Raw genomic sequence first — 15,089 nt, 5'->3', positions numbered from 1 at the left:
GGGCCTGTTTGTTTGCTGTTTCCAAAACAGTTTTCAGTTTTTAAAAACTGAAAACCTGTTTGGCACAACCTGTTTTCAAAAATAGTTTTTTTAAAACAGTTCTCATTTTCAGTTTTTAAAACTAAAATACCAAAACAACTAAAAGATGTTTTCAGTTTCTATTTTTAGTTTTCAGATATCAGTTTTCTAAATGTTGGAAAACATGTCATTCAAATTGTTTTCTTTTTCTGAAAACTATTTTTAAAAATTGTTTCTGAAAATTGTTTTAAAAACTGAAAACTAAAACTGCAATCAAACAGGCCCCTATGTCTTTGAGAGAGGAAAGAAGCTCAGCGCAATAATTGCTTACTCTTTTTCTGGTTGTTTTTTGGTTAAAAATTTATATTTTATATTTTATTTAAGACTCAATCAAAAGTAAATATATTGAGTATAATGTGACATCAATCAAAAGTAAAATAAAAAATCGTGGTTAAAGAGAAATCTACCTCGATTGCTTGAATAATATGTGACATTTTAGACGCACCAGAATAGTGTTTAAGTAAACCATCTAGCAATGCATGATTGCAGGTGCTCTTAATCCAGTTTTTTCCGGTGATGTCGAAGAGCAAAGCCAATAACATACTGTTGATGGTTTCCAAAGTGTCCTATCCAAGTTCTTGCATTATACTAATACTCCCTCCGGTCCTATTTATAAGCAGCAAAAAAAAAATTACATAGTTTAAGAAATGTAGTTAAACTAGATAAAATGCATTAAATATGTCTTGAATCAAAATAAACTTCCAAAATTACCCTTTGTTATTAGTGTTGGAAAGTGGGAAAGAGAGAGAATAATTAATGAGACACATTTTACAAGCTAGAATTAATAAGGGCATCATTGGAAAAAAATAATTAATATAGCTCAAACTTTCATTTGGTTCTTATAAAAAGGACCAAGATTTTTCTTCTCTTTCATGCTTATAAATAGGACCGGAGGGAGTAGTACGCACTACTAGTAGTTATTTCTCTCTAAGTTAATGGTTCGAATCCCATGTTCATCTTACAATTTTACACATTACCACGTCAGCAAGTTACATGGCACGCACATGGTGCGAGAGATTAATCTCTGGACCTCTCCCATCCAACCTACATGTCTCATAGCTATTAACACGTGAGGTATCACTCGGCAATATAGTGATGTAGCCTTACAATTAGGATGAAAATGCCAAAATGGTGATTCCTTGTCTAAATCTAAATTAATCTAGAAAACAAAATAAAATAAGCTAACAGGTTTTTTCATTCACGAAATCAATCACTTTGCATTATGAGGAATTGAGATTTCTCCATCAAATCCAATTCAAGGGTTTCTATCTTCTCCTTCAATCTCAATGTCGTTCAATTCGCACAGAGGACCCTCTTCCTACGGCGACGCTGCCCCTTTCCGATCAAGGTAACCTTCTTCAATTCCTGCAATTCCCTTGTTCTCGTTCTCAATTACAGAGTTTCCATCAATTGAAATTGGGATAACTGATTATGCTATGTTCCAATTGCAGAGAAGGGCTTAGCACGAGAGCAGGTGCTGCCTCCGATGAAATTCAATTGCGTATTGATCCCGTCGGGGACATGGACGATGAAATCACCGGTCTTCGTGGCCAAGTTCGAAAATTGAGAAATGTATATCTTCTTCTTCCCCCATTTTCCCTCTTTTTTCTTTCAATCTCAGAAGGGGTTGAATTAAGTTTGAATCACACGAAAACTATGAAAAATTGTTCCTTTTTACCTCGGTGATTTCTAAGGTGTTGCTGCATGGACAACTGGTGCCTGTGGTTTAACCAGGGTTGTTAATGGCGTATAGCGTAGCGTAGGGCAAGCCCAAAAAATGCTATTTTGAGCGCTATTGCGGCGCTATAGCGGTGAATAGTGGAGTAGCGGTGAACCCCAGGGCGCTACGCCATAGTGCTATTGCGCCGCTATGGCCCTCTATTAACAAGTCTGGGTTTAACTCAAATACTTGAAACTCAGAAAAAAGAATCATTTTTGAGGTTGCAGTATATGGAAGAAGTGAAGGACTATGTTTATATTATATTATATTACTGGTCCAAAAAATGAGGGTAAAATGAAAATTAACTTAATGAATCATGTACATGATTGTTCACTTTTTTCATTAAACAATGTATTGATCCTTATAGAATAGTGGATACAGCATTTGATATTTGATTTTTAGATGCCTGATTCTGATGATGATGGAACATTGAGTTAAATTTCGAACCTGGTTAGAGTCTTGGCAGCTTGACTTATTGTTGAATTATATGATGCTAAGTACTTTCTTTCTTAGAACTAGTTTGATGAAACTATGTCATGTCCCCCTCTCCCCCTGCGCTTTCCTTTCTGCTTCATAATATTCTCATACAATTTCACGTGTTTCTGATGCAGGTTGCCGAGGAGATAGGTACAGAAGTGAAGTCTCACAGAGATTTTCTGGAAGTGATGGTACATCATTTCTTGGATAACCTGTATTTCATTGTTATTGTTATTTTTTCAACTTTTAGCTTGAAGAAGAAGTGTATTGTGCCTAGACTTGCCTGCTAATCTGCTTTATGATCCAGGCATAATGGAATTACTATTGAAATTTTATGTTCAGTTCTTGAAAGCTGAATGCTAACCTTGGCAGGAAATGTTTCTCAGTAGGTTCGATTTCTTATAATGTTAAGGATCTCAAAACTTGTTAAAATTGAAAACCATGTCGTTAATGTTGCTACTATAATTTGAACATTTGACTTCAAATATATTTGCTGCTATAGGATGTTTAGCAATTAGCAATTTAGCATGGTAAATAATACTTTATGATTTTGCTTTTAAAGATGAATTGAATTGATGAGAACTTTGGCCAATGTTTTACGGCTTTCATACTAGTGAGATTTACTACTGCACATTAAGAGTACAGGAAAAATGTTTTCGCTGGTTTTTGTTGAATTTTCATTTATAGTAAATTGATCAGTCACTGGTACGTTGTTTCCTTTTCAACAAGAAAAATGTCCAACTGTCTTGTTAATATTTTGATTTTATCTGTTTCTATACAGCAAATGACAATGATAAAGGCTCAAGCTGGGGTGAAGAATAACTTAAGAAGATTGAACAAGAGCATCGTCCAAAATGGTTCAAACCATATTGTTCATGTGGTTGTTTTTGCACTAATCTGTTTCTCCATAGTGTACTTTTGGTCAAAGATTTCCAGAAAATGAGGATCCGTAGGGGCTTACTTCTCCAGCCTCATAGTTGAAAGACTTGAGTCCATCGAAAGCCTCATTTTGTTGCATAGAAAAGCTTTGTAGTTTAATTTGGAGTTTTGTTTCCTGGTTGAAGCAAGGTGTGAAAAAAAGGATAATTTCTTGTGTAATAGTAGAAGTTTGCAAAATCGTATGACTCTTTAAAATATCTGAGAAATGTAGTAGCAAGTGGCATCCTTGAACTTTTTCACTCAATGGCATTGTACTATTTTTAACTTTTTTGTGTCAATTCATTGCACTAGCCACTAGGTGAAATTATCTGTTTAGTTGTCATGTAAATTGTGTCTGCGAAAGAGGAATTAAGAATCTTAGACAGTTAAACAATTCCATGGGATGGTGGCCGGATGTTCATAACTCTGGCTTGTGAAGGACACCATCTTGGTCTTGACTAATTCATTGGAAGAGTACTCCCTCGTTAATCTTATAAGTGGGGTAAACCTGCTTTTACGGGCGAAAGAAATATGAAATCCACTGATTTAGATTAATGCAAAACACACAGGTAATGTTGAAAAATGCCTAACCCATTTTCTCCTTAAGGTATGACTCATTTTTACCTCTTGACATTGTGTCCGTTGACCAATGATGTAGCATGTTTGGAGATCCTTAGTATCAGTGTAAATTGACATTAACACACGCTTTAAAACAATATGAACATAACTGTTTTTATAAATTGTAATGAAAGTTCTTTCATGTTGCACTCAATTGACACCAATGCACATGTAGAGTGCATTGTCCACTAAGCATAACAATAATAGAATTTAAAACATCTTATCTTACAATGTGTCAGAGCAACCTCCTCTTTAGTGTAAGGGGTAGATAGAAATTGCTTATGTTGATCCCTGAGTTGGTCTTTAACCAAAGTAGTCTCGTGAATTACAGTGAGATTAGATGATGTAAACAACTCCGAAAAATAATATGTGAAAACTTGAGCTATCTCATCATCCTCCTCAAATCTATTATTACCAGCATCATCCATACTTATAGAAATGGAGATTGATATCTATCAAAACGTTGTCATGCCTTACGATGAAAAAAAAACTTATCCCCATGTTGAAGCCAAGATGCTCTGGATCTTTGACACCAAATGTATTCTAATTTCAAGAGACTATCGAACTCCTTTTCAGCATCTAAAATCTCCTTCAACAATACCCCATCTTGTCACTTCTTCTATATTCAACTTGTTTTTTAAAAGTAGTATGTTCCTTCTGAAATTACCGAATCATTACTGCCCCCACCCATCTAAGCTTTGACCAAGTGAAGGTGTTTTGGAAATGGCGAGTGGTAAACCACTCCTCCATGATTTAGAGACCACCTCTGTACATTAAGCCTCTTCTTGAAGGAAGATTTGCTCAAATTGAAATTGTTTTTGACTCCACAGAATTTGGAAAGAGAAAAGAACAAGGGATCACAACCCATATGCATATACTCTTTTTCACTATGGGTGGATAACAATGGTATAGACTACACTGACTGCCTCCTTCAAGAAATATCAAATTAGTAACTCAACAAAAATTAAGGATATGTATTGTAGAATTTTCTGCAGGGAAGAACATATGCTTCCTCTTGAAAGAGCTAAAATAATCCAAAGATCCACAAAAACATTCCCAAGTAAAATCACAACATAATCTATATGTATAAGTCAACCTGCAGCAAGATCAAGAACAGGGCAGGGATACATTAACTTCCTATTTACATATGCTGTACATTATTTCAGTCTCCTCAGTCACCATTATTAATGAGCAAAGGGACGCAAAACAAATACTGCAATTATATCTCACTAAAAAGGATCTTCGAGAGGAAGTAGCACCCAGGCCAACCTAACATTAAGATGTCAGCATGTAAAATCCACTTATGCTGGGGGAAGTAAATTCTAGAACCCCAGCTCCAACAGTCAAGCTAGTTGTGTCAGCCTGTCAGTATGTCAAAATGCTTTACAGAGATTGTTAGCCTTCATGTTAGATGAACCTTCCTGCACTATTGGGCCGGTAGGAACACACAACCTGGTTCTCTTTGGTTCAGATATCCTCACATGTGAAATTGCTGTGGCAAGCGCATCAACCAAAACACATTCTTCCTTGTCATCTGAATTGTAACTTTCAGAAGATGAGAGTTCCTCTCCAAGTGAGCCATTATCTATCCTGTCTCCTCTAAACCTATGTTCAGTTGCAGTGATATGCTGTCCGCATGCAGCACCAATTTGGTGCTTCGTTTTTGTTTTGATAGGCAGCATCTTCAATGTCTGTGCGGTGTAGAACAAAATCCATGGATGTCCTGAAATCAAACCATTGCGTGTTAATATTAAGCAAAACTTAAACCAACAAAACAGCCATTAAAAAATAGTCATTTTTTTACTTCTAAAAGATATTAGGGAAACGTGAAAGAGCATAATAAGTATAGAAAAACGAAATTGCAGTTAAACAGACAGTATGTGAGAATTAACAGATTTACTGCTATACCAAAAACATAAAGTATGACCAATTAGCTTCCAGTTATGAGTTGACCATCAAAGCTTATTGAAAACTAGTAAATCTTCTATTTATTAATAATGCTTGTGATAGCAAAGATATATTTCAAGAAATCTTGGAAATAATTACAATTTTAATCATTCCAATGACAGAAACTTAAAATAGAGGCAGGAAGAAATATAAAGCCGCCAGCCTGCAACATATTCATAATCTATTGTGAACTTACGAAGTACTTCATCAGCTGATATCCTTGCTGAAGTATCCCTTGTCAGCATTCTCCCAAGAAGGTCACGTGCAGGTTTAGATATTGACTCCCACATCCCCGCTTGGAAATCTAATTTGACTGTCTTAATAGCCTCAAAAACAGCTTCTAATGAATCTCCTTGAAAAGGAAGACTGCCAACCAACAGAACATGCAGGAGCACTCCAGCACTCCATATATCAACCTTCTCAGAGTATTTTCCCAACAATACTTCTGGGGCAACATATGCAGGGCTTCCAGCCAAACCAGTCAAGTTCTGACCTGAGATACAAAAGTGTTTACTGTTTAGATAATAAGACAATGCTTTTAACAAATAACTGTCTGATACATAGCGCCAACAAAAATTATATCAACCGCATTCTTGAACTTTGCAATTGCTTAGAATAAAATGAAAACAATGTTGGACCAACCCATAGGAATGGTCAAGTTCAAACAGATATAAGCATTTTCTGTAGTACCACCTATATTCTCAAAAACTGGCAACACATTTGTTTAATAGACACAGAAAATTTGCTACAGATCATCTGAAACCCTCCAATTTTACCACTATAACAAGGGTAACATTAGAAAATAAAGAACCAATAGATGTAGAATGCAAAGAGTTACAATCACAAACACCTGCAAAATCCATAACAGTTTATGTCGAAAACTCATTAATCAATATGATGAATTCCTTCAAAAAAAATCTTAACAAAGTCATAGGAAATAAAATAAATAAATAAATACAAAAAAGGCAAATAGTATTTAAGGATGCATTAACCACTAGTGTACAACTTAAAGAGACGAGTTCTTAAACTCTTAATTAAAAGAGTTTACCAAAACTAAAAAAATACTTAAAACTTATATGGCATACAATTAAAATATAAATAGTACCATTAAGGATAGAATGCATTAACCAAAATAAAATAAGAATGCTTAAAACTTGTCATAGCGTACAGCAATAATATAATAGTTCCACTAAGGATACATTAATAAAGATTCAACCTTCCAACTTAATATGGATAATTGGACAAGGTTCAGCATATTTTTGGCTACTCGCAGACCTGAATACAGGGTTCAGTATATTTTAGGCATTGTACAAAACTGAATAAAGGTTCGGACAGACATCGCACTTTGGCGAAATATGGAGGTCCACCAGTCCTCGTGAACTACGGCAGAGAGATCATGTGCATCTGTTCTGAAATTGCAGTTGTTGATGGTCGAGTAGGAGAAAAGGGTAACAAAACAAGATTATCAAACTCGCGAGTCTACGTAAACTCTTGGAGAGTCCGTAGACCCGAGGCATACACAAAAAAGAAATATACTAAAGAAAACTTGTCATAGTGTACAAAGATAATACAATAAATAGTACCATTAAAGATGCATTAACCAAATCATTTCAACATTTAAACTTCATAATAAAGCAAAATTCAGCGAATCACAATAATAGAGTGCAACATTACTTAGTACATGTTATTAAAGGAACTTCTGAAATATGAATATTTGGAGAACAGTTCAGCATAGAAGGTTCAGTACTATAGCAACAGTCAAAATAGAATAGAATGGTTTGCTACCTACAAAACTAAATAGAATAAAACAGAGGGAGGTGAAGAGGAGAGGGGCAGAACACAATGTAAATAAAACAGAGGGAGGTCAGAGGTGAACACATATACTGACTAGTCACTAACTGGGAGAGAACAAGGATGCGAGAAAGCAGGAAGGAGAAGATGGTGGAGGGCCAGCAGACCACAGAAAAAAGAGATGGTTCATCCGGTGGCTAAACCTAGTTCCAGCTGTGGCAACACTTGTTCCAGTGGCGGAAAAACCGTGATCTAGAGGTGGAGCAGCAGGCAAGCTATGGAGGATGAAGTTTCAATCACAAAAAACATTTGTTTCGCTAGGTTTCTCATCTCCAACCGAAGATCAATTGAAGAGAAAAGGTAGAAAAACACCAAAACTAAATAAAACACAGTCGTTTTGGGTTAGGGTTGGGGAAAAATAACATTCTCGCAAAACCGCTGCTAAACTCAGGACTGGATTCTACGTGATTCTATCCGAGTTAAAGCAAAAAAAGATTCTATGAGCGAGTAAACACGAATTCCGAAGATGGAATCGTGAACTTGTAAGTTAACTCACGAATTTGATAGCTAGCAACAAAAAACTGAAACACGGTCATTATGGGCAGTCACAAGGGGAAAATTAATTTTCTGACCAGACCCTGCAAATTTGGTCATAAACTTGCAATTCTGGGCGAGTTTGTCCAAGACTACGCAAGTTTATCCGAGTTTGACAGCGACTCAATTGATTTTCATGGGTGGAATCGTAAAAAGTTTACGAGTTTAACAACCATATTGACAAGCTTTTAAACATTATTTAGTTTTTAGTTAATGCATCCGTCGTGGTACTATAATATTATAATTACACACTACGGCAAGTTTTTAAGTACTTATGAGTTTAATTTTGGTCAACTCTTACGATTTACACTCCCCACGAGGTTATGTAGACTGGCGAGTTTGACAAACTTGGTAAATACATTCAAAAGACATAAGCTCAGGAGAAATACTACCGTATTTGACTAAACCCTGACGTTTTTCTATTAACGGATACACAGCATTAATACTACCGTAATTGACTAAGCCCTGACATTTAACTATTAACAGATACTTATTTAATATAATTTTAGATGAGGTAGGTTGGACAATGATTCTTTCTAAGTTAAACAAATAAATATATTCACAAACAGATACACAGACTAATGGGGAAAATCATTCAAATAGGTTTTGAATGCTACCTTCTGAAATTCTCATTGCCAGGCCAAAATCTGCAAGTTTTAATTTTCCCGATGCCGTGAGCAGAATATTCTCAGGTTTGATATCTCTGTGCACAACTCCCATGTCATGACAATACTTGACGACTAACATCACTTCCTTGATTAAATTAGCAGTCCGCTGCTCCGAATACGGGCCGTCGCTAACCACTTGATCAATCAGTCGTCCACCGGAGCACAACTCCATCACGAGATGAAAGCAATCAGCTTCTTCATAAACCGCTTGCAGCGTCACGACCCCGGAATGTCCAGACAAGTGCTGCATGATCTCAACCTCCCGATGAACCGTCTCCTCCCCTTTCTTCAAAGTCTTACAAGCAAACTCCGCTCCACTAACCCTCGACCGACACAGCCAGACCGATCCAAACTTCCCTTGCCCGATCGTTTCGCACATAACATAATCATCCTCAATCTTCTTCTTCCTGCCCATCTGCGTAGCAACATCAATACAACCTATCTTCCTCTTGAGCCCTCTTCCCGGCGTGATCAGCGACGACGTCCCACACGGCGGCGCGGTAGCAATGCCAGCAAGCCTACTCTTATAAGAAGAAGCAAGCTCAGCCTCTGCATCTTCCTTACACCTCTTCTTCAACCTAGAACAATCTTCGAGCGAGTAATGCGACCTCCAATTCGAGCCATGACTGGAAGCAGCCAAAATAACAGGATTCTCCTCAGACGCATCAGCCCCACTTCCTTTTCTCTTCTTCCTCATTGCCAACAAAAAACCCTCAATTCCGTCAAAACCACGCTACTTCGCACCAAAAACCATGCTTTCAAGTTTCCTTCTACAATCAAGATACAGAATATGAATAATACTCAGACGCATTGGTAGAAAGCAAATCATGAAAAAAAGAAGAAGAAAAACACAAAATCGTGGTTTCGTTGATCGAATGCAAGTGCATGGAACGATGAGGATGATGAACAGTGTTACTAATTATTGTAAGCAACGAATGAAAAAGCGAAATTAGGATGAAAAGAACGAACCTGTTTTGTTGATTAGGTTTGGGGAGTGTTTGTTGTAAACGAAACTCCAAATCACGTTGGTGAGAAAATTGGTGAGGAAGAAACGGAAGATGATGAAGAAGATGAAGAAGAATCCCAGAGAAATCGCGGAGAAGAATGGGGAAAATCTGGTTTGAAACCCTAGAAATTCTAGATTTGGGGTGAAATAAGATAAGAGATTGTTAAAATGGTGGGTGAAATAGAGAAGACTCTATTGAGTTTTTTTTTTACTTACTTTTCTACAGCATTTATTTGCGTGTCTTCATTGTGTTGGTTTGTGTTGCTTCTTTGATAAGAGTCCAGAGAGAGGGATTGTGTGTGGGCGTGAGCATGGGAATTGGGTGGGGGAACAGCTTGCTTCTGCTAATCTGCTCATAATCGACACGTGACTCAACAGCTCATAGCCACGCTGACTCACGTGCGTACCGTACCACTGAATGGGCCCACAAAATGGAATAACATTCTTTTCACGATGCTCCTATGTTTGTACTAGAATAATCTAATGTATATGTCATCAGTAATGTTATCTTCACACCTCTCTTTAAGGTGGAGAGAGGTGGAATGAAGGGAGAGATAGGAAGAAAAGAAAAAGTAAGAGAGAGAAAGTATTAGATGTGATAGATGATAAGATGAGAGAGAGAGAAATAAAAAGAGGTGGAAATGAAGTGTTTCAAAGATGAAGTGTGTATATATCATTACTCATATGTCATCCCAAAGGCACACAACAAGTATATGCCTACTTGGAGGTGGAGGTCCCAATTTTCTCCATATGCGGGGATAAGGATTTCAATGCATGTGGTGGCCACTACTACTCCTCACTTGGTCTTCGCCTACTCAGTCTTGGATTAAATTTAGTATTCATGGGTTGGTGGTTTCATATGCTTGTTGAGCTGCTTGTGGAGGAGTCATTAAAGACTACCATAGGAGGTTTCTTTTGAGCTATTATGTGAAATTGGGAAGTTGTTTAGTTCTTCGAGCCGAGTTATAGGGTATAATTCATGGTTTGAAGCTTGCTCCTATCTGCAGCTTTTTCAAAATTTTGATTGATAGTGATACTGAGATTTCTATTGGCCTCTTGAATAAAGGGTGTAAGGTGTCACACCCTTGTTTTTCATTGGCAGGAGAGTTTATTTCCTTGATTTGGCAACATCATAACTACCATTGGAATCACATTATTAAGGAAATTGACTCGGGTGTAGATAGTTTTACAAAGAACACTTTGAGTTTTATTGAGTCCTTCTATGATCTTTGAGTCTCTCCCCCCTTTAGTGTAGTTCCCTTATGTATGATTTGTGTATATACTTTGTGTTTAATCTTAGTATGCTTCTTTGATAATTGATATATTAAGGCGGCGTCTAATATGAGACACTTGAAAAAATGTTACACCGTATGTCAAAATTTCACTAACGTTTAATATATTATTGTTGAGAATGAGGTGTAAAATAGATTATGCAAATTTTATTCATTTTCTAGCAATTTTAATTGTAATTTAAATCATTATCTACTCATGATAATGAGACTTCAAAACAAGTAGTAAGGAGATGGACAACTACGACGAGAAAGCTCCACCGGACGATAGGGTACCTAAACGAGTGTCTTTCAAGGACAAGCTCATGGGTGTGTGTGTGTGGGGGGGGGGGGGGTGTTTGGACCTCCCCCTAAGGTGTTCAAAGATCTGGTCGACCAAGGAAAGATGAATATGAGTCATGTGAATGGGAACCGGCTCCTCCCTCGAATTACCACGGATAAGGAAGTGATCGAGGAGATGTGCGCACCATGGTGGGAAGCGTTGATCGTATGCTTGTCAGGAAAGAAGGTGGGGTATAGAACGGTGAAAACAAGGCTAGCAAATTGTTTGGCGGCTGTCTGGTGTCTTCAATATACTGAACGCCAATAATGTTTGAACCAAAATTTACTGAACGCCGATAAAAAAAACCGAACGCCAATAATGTTTGAAGCAACATTCGCAAGGAAACATTTATGAGAAAATTTGATTACAAGATCCGCAGGTAATAAGTAGTGAATGGGGTGAAGTGTAATATTTGGGAATTGGATTTATCACCCCACCCATTAAAAATGCCACCCCACTGAAATATTTAAATGTCCCTCAGTGTTTTACTCTGGAAGATTAAGTTTTGGAATGCTCCAGAAGTTAAACTTCCGGATCGTATCAGTTGGTTTATTTACCACGCACTTAAATTTGGCACCCTCATTTTTAAAGGACTTCGAAAGCTTATCTACCGGAGCGCTCCAGAACTTAATCCTCCGGAGTAAAATACGGAGGGACATTTAAGTATTTCCTCACCTTTAAGTGGGGTGACAATTCTAATGGGTGGGGTGGAAAATCCAATTCTCGTAATATTTGAGTAAGTTTGAAGTTAATGTCATATAGGAAAACCTCAATATAGTAGAGTGTAATTTACTCTATAAAAAAATTTCTGTGTTGGGTAGTGTAAATGATACTTAATGGACGAGGTTTGGATTTGCCACCCCACTTTAAAGTGGGGAAATACAAAAATAGCCTCTTCTTAAGTACTCTGAAACTTAAAGTTCCGAAGTACTTCAGAACTTTAAGTTCCGAAGCTATTACAACTAGAATTAACACCCTATATTTTTTAGTACTCTGGAAGTTGAAGTTCCGAAGTACTTTGGAACTTAAAGTTCCGGAGGATAATTCTGGCATTTTTTAAAAAACCTGGGGTGCCAGATCTGGTACATGGGGTGCCAAATCCAACTTCTTTGATGGACCCCAATTTCTCAAGTCGAGGTTCAAATCCTTCTAACTAGAATTTCAATCTTTTTGGTATTTTCAAAGATTTATATAAAATATAGTAATAACGAAATTTCAAGATTAAGTAAGAATAATATAATTTTCTTAAATTTCAGATGTTTAAAAAAAATTCCAAGTAAAAAATCAGATTAAAAAAAGCGAGTGTCACTACATAAAACCTCTTCAAATAGACTTGGACATGCTGCAGCAAGTTAAGCCCTCTCTAGATGGGACTCAAAGTCAAAGACAACAACCTTCAAGTTCTACTACTGACGCAGTCAGTGACGCTTAAAAGAGAAAAAAATCCATAGTCATTCTTAGCCATTGACCAGTCCTGAGTTGGTCACTTTATTTTTCCTCAAATCAACAAAAGATGCTAGAGCTCCTACGTGTGCTACTATATGCCATCTGATTGATTGGTTAATTATATTTTTACATAAACAATACTTATATATAGATGATCTGCGAGTAAAAGGGAGAGAGCTTCAAGAATTTGGTTAGAAATAAAAATGGCAGGGGGTTCAGTCACCTTAATTGGATCGTGGGCTAGTCCATTTGTCCTCAGGGTTAAGTGGGCTCTTGAACTGAAAGGGGTTGAGTACCAATATGTACAAGTAGATCTCCACAACAAAAGTGACTTGCTCCTGCAGTATAACCCTGTTTACAAGAAGGTACCAGTTCTTGTGCATGATGGTAAGCATCTGGCAGAATCACTAGTGATTCTTGAGTATATTGATGAGACCTGGAAGCAAAATCCTCTTCTTCCACATGATCCCTATGAAAGAGCCAGGGCCAGATTCTGGTCCAGATTCATTGATGAAAAGGTAATGAAGTCTATTAGTTGTTTTTAGTTTTACATTTCAATACTTATTGTTATATATGGCAGAATTGATTTTGCTAGAATTGTTTATGTTAAAAGTTAGTTGAAAGTGAAATGATGTATGTTTGAAAACGTTAATGAGACAAGTGATCTCTATAGGGTAATGTTCTGATAATTCAGAGACAAAATTCGACACTAATAAGTCTACTGCAAAAGTTAGTCTCTTTAGCTTCTCAATTTTAGGACTAAAATTTGGTTGATTATCAAACATCTATATAACCACCATTTAAAAGTGAAGTCAATGAGAATTGAGTTTCAGGCTTCTAAACGTGGAACCAAACAAACACATAAATGTTTGGCAATATAATTGGTTTTAGTTCCAAGTCAAATATGTGAAGAAGATAGAGATAATGCATGTTTGGGTATATGGTGAAAAATCACAATGAAGTTAAAATCATGGTACATAAACAAGTTCCTTTAACTTCTGTGATTATCCACCATGATTTTAGGTCCACTATGGTTTTAAAATCGTATATCCAAACATGCTCATAGTTGTTTCTACTCTGTACATGATTATTTGGAGATTTCATAACTGGAACAATGTACACACAATTAGTATTATATGCATTACATTTTTGTAACAAGGTGTCTTCAGCTTATCTGCAATATTCAACCTCTGATACAGAAACCAACCTTTTCTTATTTTCAGTGTATGCCAGCAATTATTGGGACATTTTCCAAACTAGGGGAGGAACAACAGAAAGCAGCACAAGAACTCAGAGAGAATCTGAAGATCCTTGAAGGTGGACTTGAGGGAAAACGCTACTTTGGAGGTGAAACAATAGGCTTTGCTGATATTGCTATTGGGTGGCTAAGATATTGGGTTGGGATAGTGGAAGAAATTGTGGGCATAAACCTAATTGATACAGAGTCCATGGCTAAGCTTAATGCTTGGTTCGATGATTTTCAGGAGCTTCCTATTATCAAAGAATCCATGCCACCTCGTGATAAACTGCTTGAGAAGAACAAGGCCTTCCACAAGTTCTTGATATCTTCATCCACTTGAAAGGCTCTGCAAGATCAATATCAGGCTACTTGATAGTCAGAGTTCATGTTTAGGTTTTTGTTAGCACTAGTTCAAACGAGCGTTCATGTTCATTTTAAAATAAAAAAAGTGAGCGGAAATCTTATTTTTTTTATGGGAAATTAAACATGTCATAAATTCATCCCAAATGTGATAGATAATAAAATAGGCTGATCACAGAATATTAATCTCACCCTCTTACAGAAAAAGAAAAATAGAGTAGCCCATTTCTTCAGCAATTTGGTATGTTGAAACTAATTGTAAAAACCATATGCCTGGAGAATGGGTGATTCAGCCACTACACCAGTTTGGGTTTTAAAAAGTCAGATCCTGATTGACATGGCTTGTAGAACTGAATAAACCATGACTACCATGCTACCTTCCAACAACCAGCTATGACATATTTTTTGGTTCCAAATTTGTTCAAAAAAAATTCATCCTACCACCAGATAAGTGACCCTGTCAACTGGCGACCTTGACTATGATCAGGATTATCACGTCAACCTAGCTTAGAGATAACAAAAAAAAAGATGATAGATGCTTAATCTATCATTCAATATATTTTTTAAATCTGTAGTGATATCATTCAATATTTTATCCATAAAATTTATAATAAA

General features: G+C 36.6%; 3 protein-coding genes across 4 annotated transcripts; 2 read left to right on the top strand and 1 right to left on the bottom strand.

The window, feature by feature from the left end:
* The first annotated feature begins 1,223 nt into the window (after window positions 1-1,223).
* LOC130718634 (bet1-like protein At4g14600) lies at window positions 1,224-3,478 on the top strand. The gene is made up of 4 exons (XM_057569253.1): window positions 1,224-1,426; window positions 1,530-1,650; window positions 2,410-2,466; window positions 3,057-3,478. The coding sequence occupies exons 1-4, from the start codon at window positions 1,365-1,367 to the stop codon at window positions 3,216-3,218; spliced, it is 402 nt and encodes a 133-aa protein (XP_057425236.1). The 5' UTR covers window positions 1,224-1,364; the 3' UTR covers window positions 3,219-3,478.
* Window positions 3,479-4,765: 1,287 nt separating this feature from the next.
* On the bottom strand, window positions 4,766-10,034 carry LOC130718621 (serine/threonine-protein kinase PEPKR2). 2 transcript variants are annotated; one of them, XM_057569236.1, is made up of 4 exons: window positions 9,781-10,034; window positions 8,761-9,581; window positions 5,955-6,251; window positions 4,766-5,534 (listed from the first exon to the last, which is right to left on the bottom strand). In XM_057569236.1, exons 2-4 carry the CDS (start codon window positions 9,506-9,508, stop codon window positions 5,185-5,187), a joined length of 1,395 nt encoding a protein of 464 aa, XP_057425219.1. In that variant the 5' UTR covers window positions 9,509-9,581; window positions 9,781-10,034; the 3' UTR covers window positions 4,766-5,184. The 2 variants fall into 2 exon arrangements, with proteins under 2 accessions (XP_057425219.1, XP_057425225.1); XM_057569242.1 differs by having other exon boundaries at window positions 8,761-9,578.
* Window positions 10,035-13,005: 2,971 nt separating this feature from the next.
* LOC130718611 (glutathione transferase GST 23-like) lies at window positions 13,006-14,890 on the top strand. Its single transcript, XM_057569232.1, has 2 exons — window positions 13,006-13,392; window positions 14,098-14,890. Exons 1-2 carry the CDS (start codon window positions 13,078-13,080, stop codon window positions 14,452-14,454), a joined length of 672 nt encoding a protein of 223 aa, XP_057425215.1. The 5' UTR covers window positions 13,006-13,077; the 3' UTR covers window positions 14,455-14,890.
* Window positions 14,891-15,089: the final 199 nt, after the last annotated feature.

Source organism: Lotus japonicus, chromosome 1 (assembly GCF_012489685.1).
Source record: "Lotus japonicus ecotype B-129 chromosome 1, LjGifu_v1.2".
In the NCBI taxonomy this organism is placed as follows: domain Eukaryota; kingdom Viridiplantae; phylum Streptophyta; class Magnoliopsida; order Fabales; family Fabaceae; genus Lotus; species Lotus japonicus.
The sequence above is the reverse complement of the archived record's forward strand: the minus strand, read 5'-3'. Positions and strand labels throughout refer to the sequence as shown.